The sequence below is a fragment of the Procambarus clarkii genome, chromosome 29 (genome assembly GCF_040958095.1).
Source record: "Procambarus clarkii isolate CNS0578487 chromosome 29, FALCON_Pclarkii_2.0, whole genome shotgun sequence".
NCBI classification, from domain to species: Eukaryota; Metazoa; Arthropoda; class Malacostraca; order Decapoda; family Cambaridae; genus Procambarus; species Procambarus clarkii.
Genome location: NC_091178.1, coordinates 15,168,683 through 15,186,169, shown reverse-complemented (window position 1 = coordinate 15,186,169; position 17,487 = coordinate 15,168,683). Strand labels below are relative to the sequence as shown.

Here is a 17,487-nt window from a genome sequence, read left to right as displayed (position 1 = left end):
AACCAAAGGTGCTTGAGAGCCGATACTTCTCATAATATTTTGTACATTTGGAACTATAGCGTAAAGAATACTGTATATTATTTGAGAGGACAGGTTGTCATGGAGACCGGAGGCCAGCACATGGATACGGACACTGATTGGTCAAACCCCCATGACGTAACTAACCCTTTTGCCATAATGCAAAAGGGTTACTTTCATATATAATTGTCACAAGCATTAGCAATAAATTCCAATAAATATTAACAAATAATTCAATTTAATATCTCGCCACGAAATAATTCGTGGCGAGATATTAAAAATGATCAAAAAATGACACCTCGACACGACCCATTATTAAATATTATTACATTTTCTGCTAACAGGGATTTAAAAAAAAAAAATATCGCCCCCGTGTGAGCTTCGGGATAGATGAAAAAAAAATAGTTACCCTGATCTTAAAATCATCGCTGTAGGTTGCAATTTGTAGGGGAAACCAGGATATTATTTTCAGAGCATCAAGCAAGCAAATTGTCGATGCCTTAACCGCACTTGACACCACTAAAGACACGGTCATAACTCCTCGTATTCACCAGAGAGAGAACCTCCACTGCTCTTCCCCTTCATTATAAACTTGTATGTCTTCTTGCGGTCCCCCCGCTCTCTACTTTATTATTGAGACGCCTTCTCTCCCTCCGTGTCTCACCCTTCCTTCTCCCTCCGTGTCTCACCCTTCCTTCTCCCTCCGTGTCTCACCCTTCCTTCTCCCTCCGTGTCTCACCCTTCCTTCTCCCTCCGTGTCTCACCCTTCCTTCTCCCTCCGTGTCTCACCCTTCCTTCTCCCTCCGTGTCTCGCCCTTCCTTCTCCCTCCGTGTCTCGCCCTTCCTTCTCCCTCCGTGTCTCACCCTTCCTTCTCCCTCCGTGTCTCACCCTTCCTTCTCCCTCCGTGTCTCACCCTTCCTTCTCCCTCCGTGTCTCACCCTTCCTTCTCCCTCCGTGTCTCACCCTTCCTTCTCCCTCCGTGTCTCACCCTTCCTTCTCCCTCCGTGTCTCACCCTTCCTTCTCCCTCCGTGTCTCACCCTTCCTTCTCCCTCCGTGTCTCACCCTTCCTTCTCCCTCCGTGTCTCACCCTTCCTTCTCCTTCCCTGTCTCACCCTACCTTCTCCCTTCCATTATTTCCCTCACAATGGCTCTATATACACCCGCAGTATTCCCACTAACTGGAAATTGATCAATGTATCTTACTTATGTCCAATGTCTTCACTAAGCAGGTATCGACCACTCCTTTGTGGCGAGAGTGTAGAGAAGAGAGGTGTACACAGTGGCCGCGAGAGACCTCACCTTGTGTGTGTGGGGATGTGTACAGACAGAAGGCTACCGCATGTGCTCCTTCCACAGTCACACCTCAAGACTGTGGTGAGGTGTGACTATATACATCTTCTGTAACCCCTTTCGTGCCTTCTGTAACGCCTTTCGTGCCCTCTGTAATCCCTTTCGTGCTCTCAGTAATCTGTTTTTAGCGTTACCGCCCCCAGGACGGGTACGGTGTGCACAATAAACTAGCTGCCTTCAGCGGCAACAATCAAATCAAATCTTCCGCATCGGATATGAAATAATTTGTTGCTTCGTGAGCTAATTCATATTGACGCTCGCCAGCCCGAGGCAACGGACCTTCACTCACAACCACTCGTTCCCTTGGACAACGGTAATGACTATCCCCTTGACGTCATTGAGGTGGAAGTGATCGTAATGAATTATGCATCTGTCAAGATTACAAATGAGACAGATGTGCTGGAGACAGGACACGGGAGACATCTCCCGTCACGCAGGGTGCAGTCGCACCTCCACAGATCTCCAGTATCAGCTCTTGATACTGGTAATGGCTCAAAAGGGCCACCACTTACGGGTTATTCATGCCCGTGCCACCTTCTGGGTGGCTTAATCTTCATCAATCAATCAATCATGGAGACAGGATGGATGATCAATAGTGTAGTCTTCGGGAGGACAGCCAAGTTCAGCTGATGATCGATGAGAAGCTAAATGTCTGAAAATGGGAACTGTTCTGTTAATGGCAGCTGTTGTGACTCAAATAATGGCCACATTTTCCTATGTAAAATCATTAATGTCGTCAGTGGTGATTCGTGACTCAGGGGCTGATGGCACAGGTGGATATAAAGGTATTGGTTGGCTATTGTCTGTAACGAAACAATAAGGTAGAGTTACAGTTACGACGATACAGACGATGAGTCACAATAACGTGGCTGAAGTATGTTGACCAGACCACACACTACGGTGTATTGAGATCGTTCTTGAGTCCTGCACAGTTTTCATCCGAGTTTAATATTCACAACCCACTCTTGTGTCACGGGCAAACTTGTTGATGTTCATGTGCACAAACTGTTCACTCTAACATGGAGGTCGCCGACACACTGTAAGCGACAGTGGTCCCCCAACAGACCACAGGGACACACCACTATGGCATCTCTCCACTCTGGCTCACCACACTGACCATGTATCTGCTTCCCCATCCTTCAATCAGGACCTGATCAAACCCATAACATTCCCTTCAACCCTGTGCGTGTCTCACCTTTCTAATGTAAACATTAGAAGTCTAGCAGGGAGTGGAATCTCTGCGTCCAGGTCTGTCGTCCTTGCGTCAAAGTCTGCCTTCCCTTGCACCAAGGTCTGCCATCACACGGCTGCAGCTTACTCTGCACACGTTACAAGCCTGCAGGTTGCTATCAAGGATTATCCTCCTGGGTAACTGCTGCCTATATGGAGTAGGTTCTGGCGGGTAGCGATGGGGTTGGTGGCGGTTGGGCTGACGTTGCGTCATGAGGTATGAGATGCCTGCATACTGCCTTGATGGTGAAGGTGAGGTATTTATGAGGAGAAAGCGCTAAGCCAGTACGACTTTATGGACGGGGATTTGAGGACAAGGAGCTGGGATAGGACGGAGGGAAGGGACGGTGAACAACCACTTGGAATAGTCGGTACAGTGACGTCCTCGCCTTGTGCTGGTCAGTGGACGGTAATCAGTAGCTACCCGGCACGATAACACTTTCACACTCGAAGGAAAGGTCACTATCTCCAGTACGAAGGAGGAGATCGAGTCACTATCTACATCCGGAACAAAGGAAGGTCACTATGTTCATCCGGTACGATGGTCACTAACTGTATCGGGTACGCAGGAGGGGCTGTACCCCCACTAAGTACTCAGGAGGTGTACCCGTCCCTTACAGTCATGAAGAGAAGACAAGGTAAGTTCAGTTGAGAGCAGAGAAGGCTGGCCATCACCAGAATGTGGTCCCAGCTCGAGGCTTCGAAAACAATATCTCATCCCTCCTCCCACCACATTTTTTTAATTAGAAAATGGCTTTACCATCGTCGCACCTCATCCCTCCATTCCTTATTCACAAGCTCCCTCCCTACACCCCTCCCCTACCCCACGAGTAGTTTAATGGCCGCCTCGTTAGAGCTCACCATAGTAAACACAATTAGAATGGCGTTAGAGCGGCAAGGAAGGAAAAAAATAAAAGCCTTTGCAAACTGACTATGTCCTTCCCATCCCCCAATTAGGAGCATGGGATGGATAGGATGGAAGACCTGACGTGATGTGGAACGCTGGGGAGAGAGAGAGAGAGAGAGAGAGAGAGAGAGAGAGAGAGAGAGAGAGAGAGAGAGAGAGAGAGAGAGAGAGAGAGAGAGAGAGAGAGAGGGAGAGAGGGAGAGAGGGAGAGAGGGAGAGAGAGAGAGAGAGAGAGAGAGAGAGAGAGAGAGAGAGAGAGAGAGAGAGAGAGAGAGAGAGAGAGAGAGAGAGAGAGAGAGAGAGAGGAGAAAGAGGAGGAAAAGAATGGTGAGGCGGTACAAAGGAAGACTTGAAGTTGACATAAAGGTATAACTAAGCCAAGAAAGACCAACTGAGGCAGAGAAGACAGTTGAAGAAGAGCAGTAGACCGTGAGAGACAAGAGGGAGGTCTTGCCCACGTGGGCGGCACACCGGATCTGGTAGCAATCATGTCTCGGAGAATTAGGTCCAGCAATTCTGGGTAGGCTCCGGGGGTATTAGATTGGCTGGAGATGGGCGAGGGGGGGAGGGGGTAGATTATATATTATATATATATATATATATATATATATATATATATATATATATATATATATATATATATATATATATATATAATGTGTGTGTTTCCGGACTCTATCAAACGAATAATACCAAATTCCATTTATTTAGTTGTCCATCTCGTCGATATTTGTACGAACGTCTACATAGTTACAAAACGTACCGTCTTACCCAATCGTCACCGGCCAGGATGCGAAACGGACATCGAGTTCGCTGAATTACAGAAGAAATAACGACTCGAATTGCCGAGTGGCGCTAACTGGAGCCGTCATTAACAAAGTTACTCTGAGGCGCACATTACACACCCAATTTGAAAGTTGGTAATTACCATCCGCGGTGCCACGTTAACGAGTGGTAAAATGTTAAGCTTCATTAAGTTTGTATCGTTCGTTAAAACCCGCTGCCTACCCTTCCTCCCTCCCTCCCTTCCTCCCTACCTACCCTACCCTTCCTCCCTCCCTACCCTACCCTTCCTCCCTCCCTTCCTCCCTCTCTACCCTAGCCTTCCTCCCTCCCTACCCTACCCTTCCTCCCTCCCTTCCTCTCTCCCTACCCTACCCAACTCCCTACCCTTCTCTTGCTCAACCATTTGGACTGGACGGTAGAGCGACGGTTTCGTTTTGTGCAGGTCGGTGTTCAATCCCCGACTGTCTAAGTGGTTGGGCACCATTCCTTCCCCCTTGCTCCCCCCCCCCCTTCCCCGTCTCATCCCAAATTCTTAACCCTGATTGATGATTGATTGATAAAGATTAAACTACCCAAGAGGTAACACGGGCGTGAATAGCCCGTAAATTTTGATCCCTTCCCAGTGCTATATAGTCGCAATGGCTTGGCGTTTCTCTTGACAATTCCCTCCCTCCCTCCTTCCCTCTTGATAATTCACTCCCTCCCTCCTTCCCTTTGGAAATGTAGATGTTTATCTCTCAGAATGTTTGGTAATATGTTTATTGTTTGTGATGTGTTTACATGTATGTATTAACACGATGTACTGAAAGTGAGAGTGTACTGGGGTGAGAATAGCTTGAGCTACCTCATCCCTTTGTGTGTATTTTACATCAATAAACTTACTTCAATTTCAATTTCAATTCAATCCCTCCTTCCCTACCCCCTACTGTAGGGTAGTTGCCCTGCCTCCCCTCCCCACTACCTCATCCATCTCTTTGTTCTATCGTCACATTCCGTTAAAGCTCTTCTCGCGTTCTTATTCTCCTCTGCCATGGCGACTGTTGCTGCGGTACTTAGTTACCGTGGTCGTAAATCTTGCCTTAAAAGCTTCCCCGCTGTAACTGGTCAAGGAGGAGAAGGTGCGACTCTCAGGTCTGGGAAGCAGCGGGATCAGCTCCGGAGTCCCCTCCTGATTCAGGAACATCCTGGTCTGACAGGTATAGTTGGAAAAGCATGTAAGAAATGCAGCTGTATGAAATGCAATTCTCAGTCTACGTACAGAGTTGGATTTCAGAGAGTTGTATTTGTTACAGGGCGTTACAGGATGACGGCTACAGTCACCGATAGTGATGGTGAGGTAACACTATCTTCAAGAAATAATAATAAAAGTTTGACGCTTGGTACAAGACATTCGCTTCAATATGGCTTTATATAAGATGTTTCACAGTCAACTATGGTAGAAGAAATAAACACGACTACCTTACCTTGAGGTGCTTCCGGGGCTTAGCGTCCCCGCGGCCCGGTCGTCGACCAGGCAAGATCACAACCATTACTAGATCATAGCTTTAATTCGGGCAGATGAGTACGAACCAACCAGCTCTAAAGAATGTGATATTGATCATTTGGCTGAAGATTCAATGGAGGAGCCAATCAACGAGCACCATCAGGAGGTCGTCGGCAGCCAATCAGATTAATAGACTAGCACGCAGGAGAGACGGGTAGTTTGTATGTCTCAACGAGGCTTCACATCCTCAAGATGCTAAGACAGGATCCCCACCCCTTTCTAATTACCAATCTCTAATTGTCGCTGTTTGTACTTGTATCTCTCTGTGATGACAACCCGCTGGTGGAGGGAGCCCAGTGAGGACCGAGTCCTTGGGAGCCTTCACTCGAGGAACTCTGAGCGTAAGTCTGAGTGCGACTCAGTGCGTCGTGGCGACACCTGGTACCACCTTAGAGCTCCATGTGCTCACCTAGTTGCTGACACCTATTATAAGTGCTGGAGGATGATCTACAGCTCACTGGATCAGGTTGTTACTGTCTGCGACAACAATTTAGTTCCAGAGAAGTTCCTTGTGAAGCAGTAGCCAATAATCACGTGCGAGTTGCTCTTATTAAATGAGTATATCTACGACCACTAGTGATCTAACAGGCTGTTGTGTAAGAGGGTTAAAAGTCGTCGTGAGGAGCCGTCAACTTTATCCTACTAACGAACTTCCCGACGAGATGGCTGAAAATTCCGAAGTCAGTATGTAATTAATTCGTCTTCCCGACATTTTTTTTATTACACATTTCCAACCGAATTTTGCAGACTTTGGTTCAACTCCCGACGCTAGACATTTAAGTGAGTAATGATTAGACCAGTTCTCGACTAAGTGATCTACGTTCTTAGAATATATAATATTTGCAGCGTTCTCGTATAGACGATTTCTTGATATAGGAACCACTGTTGATTTTGGACTCTGGTTGTGCAGGATATTGGGTAAATCTGCGTTTTAAAAGTGCTGATATCAATACCACAGACTGCTGTAAATATACTCTAGGTTCCACTGTAGGAACCAGCCTATACTGTACGTTCCACCACAGGAACGCGGTGGACTGAGAACGTGCCCTAAGTTGAATGACCGTTTGTGAAATGATGAACTGTGAAGAAACCTAATGTTAAAAAATTGTAGTTATCACTCCAGTGTACAATGATAATTTCCCAAGTTCATTATATTTCCCACTCTATAATATAACCTTTTTTGTGAGAGTAACATGTCACATGAGAGGTGAGAATGTTGACCCCTGTGAGGCTGTGGTAGAGAGGCAGGCCTCTGTCATCTGGTCTTTGTGACCAATCAACCTCTGGAGGGTTATTAAGGCCACCACAAGAGCTTATACTGACCACCCGGCAAGTATCCTGTAGCCCCTGTACAGTCCGGGACTTAAGTCAATGTTCAGTGTATATATATACACCGAGATATGGGGGGGGGGGGAGGGTACATCTTTCAGTGAATATATCCATTGTAGGAAGGATGAGGACCATAGTACATATACCGACATACGGCGCAATTAGAAAGTAGAAATCGGTACTATTGAATTTGGATTAAAATTGGAAAAACTATTTTCTACCTATGTTGCAAAGATAAAGTAAACTAAACTAACCTAACCTTCCTAGGCCTAATACACGCTATTTGACGCTTAATATAGTACATATGTGTGCTATACTAATCCGAGGAATATTTGTTTTTTAGCTTCATTATTTTTCGAACTATAAAGTGAATAGTACAAAATCCTACTATCTAACTGCTTAGTACGTCAATATTTGTACTATGGTGTACATAGTTACAAAATGTACTATCCAAACATGAAGATGGATTGACACTTGAACTACTCGACTAGTCTAAGATGATCTTGAGTTTAATACACTGGTAATATTTTAAAGGCCTGTGACAGTGTTATCAACACTGTCACTTGTGTTGATAACACATCACTTGTGTGTGTAAGCTCATTAATATGCATTGATGACCCAAAAGGTTTGTAACCCTTCCAAAAACTAAATAATAACAACTCACCAGCTGCACGGTGTTGGGTGTACTCACCAGGTACTCAGTGTTGGGTGTACTCACCAGGTACTCAGTGTTGGGTGTACTCACCAGCTGCACGGTGTTGGGTGTACTCACCAGGTGCACAGTGTTGGGTGTACTCACCAGGTACTCAGTGTTGGGTGTACTCACCAGGTACTCAGTGTTGGGTGTACTCACCAGGTACTCAGTGTTGGGTGTACTCACCAGGTACTCAGTGTTAGGGTGTACTCACCAGGTACTCAGTGTTAGGTGTACTCACCAGGTACTCAGTGTTAGGTGTACTCACCAGGTGCTCAGTGTTGGGTGTACTCACCAGGTGCACGGTGTTGGGTGTACTCACCAGGTGCTCAGTGTTGGGTGTACTCACCAGGTGCTCAGTGTTGGGTGTACTCACCAGGTGCACGGTGTTGGGTGTACTCACCAGGTACTCAGTGTTGGGTGTACTCACCAGCTGCACGGTGTTGGGTGTACTCACCAGGTGCACAGTGTTGGGTGTACTCACCAGGTACTCAGTGTTGGGTGTACTCACCAGGTACTCAGTGTTGGGTGTACTCACCAGGTGCACAGTGTTGGGTGTACTCACCAGGTACTCAGTGTTGGGTGTACTCACCAGGTACTCAGTGTTGGGTGTACTCACCAGGTACTCAGTGTTGGGTGTACTCACCAGGTACTCAGTGTTGGGTGTACTCACCAGGTACTCAGTGTTGGGTGTACTCACCAGGTACTCAGTGTTGGGTGTACTCACCAGGTACTCAGTGTTGGGTGTACTCACCAGGTACTCAGTGTTGGGTGTACTCACCAGGTACTCAGTGTTGGGTGTACTCACCAGGTACTCAGTGTTGGGTGTACTCACCAGGTACTCAGTGTTGGGTGTACTCACCAGGTACTCAGTGTTGGGTGTACTCACCAGGTACTCAGTGTTGGGTGTACTCACCAGGTACTCAGTGTTGGGTGTACTCACCAGGTACTCAGTGTTGGGTGTACTCACCAGGTACTCAGTGTTGGGTGTACTCACCAGGTACTCAGTGTTGGGTGTACTCACCAGGTACTCAGTGTTGGGTGTACTCACCAGGTACTCAGTGTTGGGTGTACTCACCAGGTACTCAGTGTTGGGTGTACTCACCAGGTACTCAGTGTTGGGTGTACTCACCAGGTACTCAGTGTTGGGTGTACTCACCAGGTACTCAGTGTTGGGTGTACTCACCAGGTACTCAGTGTTGGGTGTACTCACCAGGTACTCAGTGTTGGGTGTACTCACCAGGTACTCAGTGTTGGGTGTACTCACCAGGTACTCAGTGTTGGGTGTACTCACCAGGTACTCAGTGTTGGGTGTACTCACCAGGTACTCAGTGTTAGGTGTACTCACCAGGTACTCAGTGTTGGGTGTACTCACCAGGTGCTCAGTGTTGGGTGTACTCACCAGGTGCTCAGTGTTGGGTGTACTCACCAGGTACTCAGTGTTGGGTGTACTCACCAGGTACTCAGTGTTGGGTGTACTCACCAGGTACTCAGTGTTGGGTGTACTCACCAGGTACTCAGTGTTGGGTGTACTCACCAGGTACTCAGTGTTGGGTGTACTCACCAGGTACTCAGTGTTGGGTGTACTCACCAGGTACTCAGTGTTGGGTGTACTCACCAGGTACTCAGTGTTGGGTGTACTCACCAGGTACTCAGTGTTGGGTGTACTCACCAGGTACTCAGTGTTGGGTGTACTCACCAGGTACTCAGTGTTGGGTGTACTCACCAGGTACTCAGTGTTGGGTGTACTCACCAGGTACTCAGTGTTGGGTGTACTCACCAGGTACTCAGTGTTGGGTGTACTCACCAGGTACTCAGTGTTGGGTGTACTCACCAGGTACTCAGTGTTGGGTGTACTCACCAGGTACTCAGTGTTGGGTGTACTCACCAGGTACTCAGTGTTGGGTGTACTCACCAGGTACTCAGTGTTGGGTGTACTCACCAGGTACTCAGTGTTGGGTGTACTCACCAGGTACTCAGTGTTGGGTGTACTCACCAGGTACTCAGTGTTGGGTGTACTCACCAGGTACTCAGTGTTAGGTGTACTCACCAGGTGCTCAGTGTTGGGTGTACTCACCAGGTACTCAGTGTTGGGTGTACTCACCAGGTACTCAGTGTTGGGTGTACTCACCAGGTACTCAGTGTTGGGTGTACTCACCAGGTACTCAGTGTTGGGTGTACTCACCAGGTACTCAGTGTTGGGTGTACTCACCAGGTACTCAGTGTTGGGTGTACTCACCAGGTACTCAGTGTTGGGTGTACTCACCAGGTACTCAGTGTTGGGTGTACTCACCAGGTACTCAGTGTTGGGTGTACTCACCAGGTACTCAGTGTTGGGTGTACTCACCAGGTACTCAGTGTTGGGTGTACTCACCAGGTACTCAGTGTTGGGTGTACTCACCAGGTACTCAGTGTTGGGTGTACTCACCAGGTACTCAGTGTTAGGTGTACTCACCAGGTACTCAGTGTTAGGTGTACTCACCAGGTACTCAGTGTTAGGTGTACTCACCAGGTGCTCAGTGTTGGGTGTACTCACCAGGTGCACGGTGTTGGGTGTACTCACCAGGTGCTCAGTGTTGGGTGTACTCACCAGGTGCTCAGTGTTGGGTGTACTCACCAGGTGCACGGTGTTGGGTGTACTCACCAGGTACTCAGTGTTGGGTGTACTCACCAGCTGCACGGTGTTGGGTGTACTCACCAGGTGCACAGTGTTGGGTGTACTCACCAGGTACTCAGTGTTGGGTGTACTCACCAGGTACTCAGTGTTGGGTGTACTCACCAGGTGCACAGTGTTGGGTGTACTCACCAGGTACTCAGTGTTGGGTGTACTCACCAGGTACTCAGTGCTGGGTGTACTCACCAGGTGCACAGTGTTGGGTGTACTCACCAGGTACTCAGTGTTGGGTGTACTCACCAGGTACTCAGTGTTGGGTGTACTCACCAGGTACTCAGTGTTGGGTGTACTCACCAGGTACTCAGTGTTGGGTGTACTCACCAGGTGCACGGTGTTGGGTGTACACACCAGGTGTACAGTGTTGGGTGTACTCACCAGCTGCACGGTGTTGGGTGTACTCACCAGCTGCACGGTGTTGGGTGTACTCACCAGCTGCACGGTGTTGGGTGTACTCACCAGGTGAGTACACCCAACACTGTGCTCACCACATATTCCCACGACCTGACCCCTGGACAACTTGTGGTCACAAACACTCTAGAATTGTGACTTTATAATTGCTAAGGTCAGACAACCTGACCTTAGCAATATCCCGCCTACTGACTCACGTTGTATGCAAAATAAGATATAACTCAACTGGACACCTTTATGGGGTTACATACTCACCAGGTACCACTGGAACCGGAAGTAAGGGTCTGTGGGGTTCTCATGACTCTGGATGGTGTGGAGTGGTACCAGATTCTCCACCTTCAGTGGATTGTATCCACGCTTCACCCTCTTGAAACCGGCCTGCTGGTACGCCCAGTGAACCTGTCGGAGACACGAGAAATGGTTATTAGGACCCCTGTAAGACACAAGAGGTGGTTGTTAGAACCCCTGGAAGAAGCTAGAGGTGGTTGTTGGGACCAATAGGAGACACGGGAGGCAGTTGTTACAAGTTTCCAGACACATAGTGTCATTTTATGTAGGGATATTCCTGTGCGGGCCCCAAGTCTCTGGCTGGCGATCTAAGCGTTACCCATTCTTGGCTTTTTTAGGTACTGGATGAGTGTTTATGACGCGTATGTTGTCTTCAGTGACGTTATGTATAATGTCTTTAATGTCTGCACTGATAAATCTCGGTGCTAATCTTATTTGGTTTGTACCTTTGCACTGTGGTAGGATAATGTCCGGTTTGTACCTTTGCACTGTGGTAGGATAATGTCCGGTTTGTACCTTTGCACTGTGGTAGGATAATGTCCGGTTTGTACCTTTGCACTGTGGTAGGATAATGTCCGGTTTGTACCTTTGCACTGTGGTAGGATAATGTCCGGTTTGTACCTTTGCACTGTGGTAGGATAATGTCCGGTTTGTACCTTTGCACTGTGGTAGGATAATGTCCGGCTTGTACCTTTGCACTGTGGTAGGATAATGTCCGGTTTGTACCTTTGCACTGTGGTAGGATAATGTCCGGCTTGTACCTTTGCACTGTGGTAGGATAATGTCCGGTTTGTACCTTTGCACTGTGGTAGGATAATGTCCCAGTGGTCTGTTTGGCCTATCTCCAAAATGCTGACATTTGTTCTCTATATTCTTTTGGAATTTGAAAGCCTATTTCCCCACGCACATGGTTATCCAAGCCTGATGAAGTACATGTGTAGATCTGTTCTTCTCTTGTTCCCTTACATCAAAATTAGTAGCCATATTTGGTCGAATTCCTGTACCAACCCTCAGACCCTGATGTTACAGCCGCTGTGTTATGGCCACTATATATCTTCTGAATTGCTCTATCTCTAATCATGTTCTAAATGTGTGTGCTAGACTCTGTGGTATGGAAATGTCTACATTCCTCCTCCTCCTGAGTTGCATGTAGAGCAGTTCTGCAATGTTATTCCCTGGTATTCCTACATAACTTGGCACCCAACTTGATATGTTCTCGATGACCCTGATGTTTGAATGTTTGCATTCATAGGCAGATGGATGTTGCCTCGGACGTGCTCTTGCTGCAAGATTTTTGTGGCAATTCTAGAATCTGTAAGACTGTTGACAGTGTTCAGCAAGAGCATCTTCCACAGTCTTTTGAATGACCAATATCTCTGTAGCGTTGAGGACCAATTTGAGAGACTCTCCTTGGTTTTCGTACTCTGCTGGGACAATGTACTCAGCGAGTCAATGTACTCAGCTGGTCAATGTACTCAGCGAGTCAATGTACTCAGCTGGTCAATGTACTCAGCGAGTCAATGTACTCAGCGAGTCAATGTACTCAGCGAGTCAATGTACTCAGCGAGTCAATGTACTCAGCGAGTCAATGTACTCAGCGAGTCAATGTACTCAGCTGGTCAATGTACTCAGCGAGTCAATGTACTCAGCGAGTCAATGTACTCAGCTGGTCAATGTACTCAGCGAGTCAATGTACTCAGCGAGTCAATGTACTCAGCGAGTCAATGTACTCAGCGAGTCAATGTACTCAGCGAGTCAATGTACTCAGCGAGTCAATGTACTCAGCGAGTCAATGTACTCAGCGAGTCAATGTACTCAGCTGGTCAATGTACTCAGCGAGTCAATGTACTCAGCGAGTCAATGTACTCAGCGAGTCAATGTACTCAGCGAGTCAATGTACTCAGCTGGTCAATGTACTCAGCGAGTCAATGTACTCAGCGAGTCAATGTACTCAGCGAGTCAATGTACTCAGCGAGTCAATGTACTCAGCTGGTCAATGTACTCAGCGAGTCAATGTACTCAGCGAGTCAATGTACTCAGCGAGTCAATGTACTCAGCGAGTCAATGTACTCAGCTGGTCAATGTACTCAGCTGGTCAATGTACTCAGCGAGTCAATGTACTCAGCGAGTCAATGTACTCAGCGAGTCAATGTACTCAGCTGGTCAATGTACTCAGCGAGTCAATGTACTCAGCTGGTCAATGTACTCAGCTGGTCAATGTACTCAGCGAGTCAATGTACTCAGCGAGTCAATGTACTCAGCTGGTCAATGTACTCAGCGAGTCAATGTACTCAGCGAGTCAATGTACTCAGCGAGTCAATGTACTCAGCGAGTCAATGTACTCAGCGAGTCAATGTACTCAGCGAGTCAATGTACTCAGCGAGTCAATGTACTCAGCGAGTCAATGTACTCAGCGAGTCAATGTACTCAGCGAGTCAATGTACTCAGCGAGTCAATGTACTCAGCGAGTCAATGTACTCAGCGAGTCAATGCATTTAGTTTATATGCTGGATACAAGCATTGAATTTAGTCAGCCAAGCGATACTAGTATATTACGTTTTAGATTTTTATATAAATTGACTCCACATATTTTGCAAAGAGAATCAGCACGACTAATAATTCATATTTTAATGGAAAAAAGATTGTGTGACAGTTAATTGAAAAAAACCTTTTACATCGTGATTTGAATTTGTCATTTCTAAAAATACCTTTCCTATAGGACAATGTGTTGGAAACACATCACTAAATGTTTTTCATGTCATTTTCATGTTTTTCATATATATATATATATATATATATATATATATATATATATATATATATATATATATATATATATATATATATATATATATATATATCGTCGATCGTCGATCTCAAAGTGTTCAGTGAGGATCCACAAGGTCTTCTCTGAGTACTCTTTATTTTCTTCTCCGAGGCTATGGGTCCCTACACTTGCACCAGAGGTGGTACCCCTCCTATATATATATATATATATATATATATATATATATATATATATATATATATATATATATATATATATATATATATATATATATATATAGGTCGCATGTTCAAGGTGAATGAAATATACATCTAAATATATATGCAAAGTTCAAATCACAATAGGGAGGTGTATCATGATAAAATGTTTGGAGCAAGATCGTCGATCTCCAGCTTCCCCAGAGACGTGATTCAGGTCCAAGGGTCTTGCTAAAAACTTTTCACACACACACACACACACACACACACACACACACACACACACACACACACACACACACACACACACACACGAAGAAAAGCCTGTATTTGGAAGCCTGTAAAAAGATATTTAGGTGGCAGCTAAACAAATAATTAAATTTATTAAATTATTATTATATTAATTATTATAATTAATAATTATTATATTATTATAATTATTATAATTAATTATTATATATAATAATTATTTTTACTGTACACAATTGCTTACAATAATCCTACAATATGAATATTTTGCGGACTTCCGCGACCCTCTAATATTAAATGGACTTTTTTCAAGGTTTATAATATGAATTTCGTAAAATATTTAATTTGAAACGTTTTTAACTATATATAATAGACCAGCAGTCATGTAATATTTAGTTTTGGCGTCGACATTTCTTTGTATTTATGCATTGTTTGGATATCAGTTATAGTACTGGGATAAGGGCCAAGTTAAGGGTACTATGATAAGGGCCAAGTTAAGGGTACTATGATAAGGGCTAGGTTAAGGGTACTATGATAAGGGCCAGGTTAAAGGTACTATGATAGGGGCCAAGTTAAGGGTACTATGATAAGGGCCAGGTTAAAGGTACTATGATAAGGGCCAAGTTAAGGGTACTATGATAAGGACCAGGTTAAGGGTACTATGATAAGGGCCAGGTTAAGGGTACTATGATAAGGGCCAGGTTAAGGGTACTATGATAAGGGCCAGGTTAAGGGTACTATGATAAGGGCCAGGTTAAGGGTACTATGATAAGGGCCAGGTTAAGGGTACTATGATAAGGGCCAGGTTAAGGGTACTATGATAAGGGCTAGGTTAAGGGTACTATGATAAGGGCCAGGTTAAAGGTACTATGATAAGGGCCAAGTTAAGGGTACTATGATAAGGACCAGGTTAAGGGTACTATGATAAGGGCCAGGTTAAGGGTACTATGATAAGGGCCAGGTTAAGGGTACTATGATAAGGGCCAGGTTAAGGGTACTATGATAAGGGCCAGGTTAAGGGTACTATGATAAGGGCCAGGTTAAGGGTACTATGATAAGGGCCAGGTTAAGGGTACTATGATAAGGGACAGATTAAGGGTACTATGATAAGGGACAGGTTAAGGGTACTATGATAAGGGACAGGTTAAGGGTACTATGATAAGGGACAGGTTAAGGGTACTATGATAAGGGCCAGGTTAAGGGTACTATGATAAGGGCCAGGTTAAGGGTACTATGATAAGGGACAGGTTAAGGGTACTATGATAAGGGACAGGTTAAGGGTACTATGATAAGGGACAGGTTAAGGGTACTATGATAAGGGACAGGTTAAGGGTACTATGATAAGGGACAGGTTAAGGGTACTATGATAAGGGACAGGTTAAGGGTACTATGATAAGGGACAGGTTAAGGGTACATGAACAAGGGACAGGTTTGTTGTGTATGAATAAGGTCAATCAGTCATATTTTATATATATATATATATATATATATATGATATATATATTTATATATCAAGAGCAGCAGGAACAGTGACGGCGGAGCACTGTTCCTGCCATGCACCATGTTACTTGAGAGAGAGAGAGAGAGAGAGAGAGAGAGAGAGAGAGAGAGAGAGAGAGAGAGAGAGAGAGAGAGAGAGAGAGAGAGAGAGAGAGAGAGATAAAATCGTCGACAACACTTGCGTGAACTTTCCTCCTCGAGTCCTGGCTGCAGGGCGCAAATATGTGAGGTAAGAATATGTGAGGTAAGAATATGTGAGGTAAGAATATGTGAGGTAAGAATATGTGGCAAAAATGAGGTTAATGCGGGCGTCCGTGGACGCTCCTTCCCCCCCCCCCCCTCCCTTTCCCCACAACACGACCCCTCCATTATCGCCAGAAGAGGGGTTGGGGGGGGGGGGGGGGTGGAGGAATTACTGAGTACCCCGACCTATTGGAGGGTTACAGTGGGGTGGGGGGAGACGCCGAGAGGAGGGGTGAGAGAAAGATAGAAGAGAGGTGGAGGGTGGAGCGTGGGTGGGCGTGAATCTGAGAGGGCGGAGCGTGGGTGTGTGTGTGCGCGAGGGTGGGGCGTGGGTAGATGTGTGTGTGTGTGTGTGTGTGTGTGTGTGTGTGTGTGTGTGTGTGTGTGTGTGTGTGTGTGTGTGTGTGTGTGTGTGTGTGTGTGTGTTGTGTGTGTGTGTGAGTAGCATATGTTTCCTCGTAACCTTTCTTAAACTGTTGACCAGACCTCACACTAGAAGTTGAAGGGACGACGACGTTTCGGTCCGTCCTGGACCACACTCCTACACTTTCTTAAACTGTTTTTGTGTCATTTCACTTTCCAATCCCGACTCCGTGTCCCGACTTCACTGACCGACTCCGTGTCCCGACTGCTTCTCTGCATCACATAAATCCCCCAAATTAAAAAAAAATCGCGAACTTTCAGCATTTTCAGCCGTTACATATTTTTTTTCCGCGTGTCTTCCATATATTGAGAGAATGCCCCTAATGAAATATTCCCCCCTTTGATTTTTGGAAGGCGCTTTTCCTTTGGTTTATTATGAATTTTCATTGAATCGGAATTTCGAAAATTTTGGAGCCATTAGTCAAAATAGTTGGAAAAGTTGGACCGGTTTTTATATAAGAGTTCCCAGACATTCGCCCACTGGAAAGGAAGAACTCTTAAGAGTATATTATTATCAAGTTTTTACAAAATTGATTTACAGTAATGATACTTCACAGTGGTACGGGACTAAATTATGAACAAGTATCGTGGAACAGCTTAAATAAAATGCGTGTATGAACAAGTATCAATTCAGCCTCTTTTGAGATAAATTACACCTGAGAAACTTGCACCAAAACCTTGTTTACCAAACATAGATAACCAAAAATCTCTGTTTTGTAACCTAACCTGTGATCAGACCCGTGAAAATAATAGACCAAACTTACTATTGACTGACGTGTTGAGTTCACAGACGGGCCAGAGAATCGGTAGACAGTGACGAGGGAGACAGATGGACGGTAGTAGGTGTACTGACCAGAT

At 45.7% G+C, this 17,487-nt stretch overlaps 1 protein-coding gene across 1 annotated transcript in view; it reads right to left on the bottom strand.

Moving 5' to 3' along the window:
• amon (prohormone processing protease amontillado) overlaps positions 1-17,487 on the bottom strand; it is a 252,356-nt gene that overhangs the window by 35,683 nt on the left and 199,186 nt on the right. Inside the window, exon 3 of the mRNA XM_045753517.2 lies at positions 11,197-11,340. Coding sequence (XP_045609473.2) covers positions 11,197-11,340 — 144 coding nt within the window. The remainder of the gene's footprint in view (positions 1-11,196; positions 11,341-17,487) is intronic.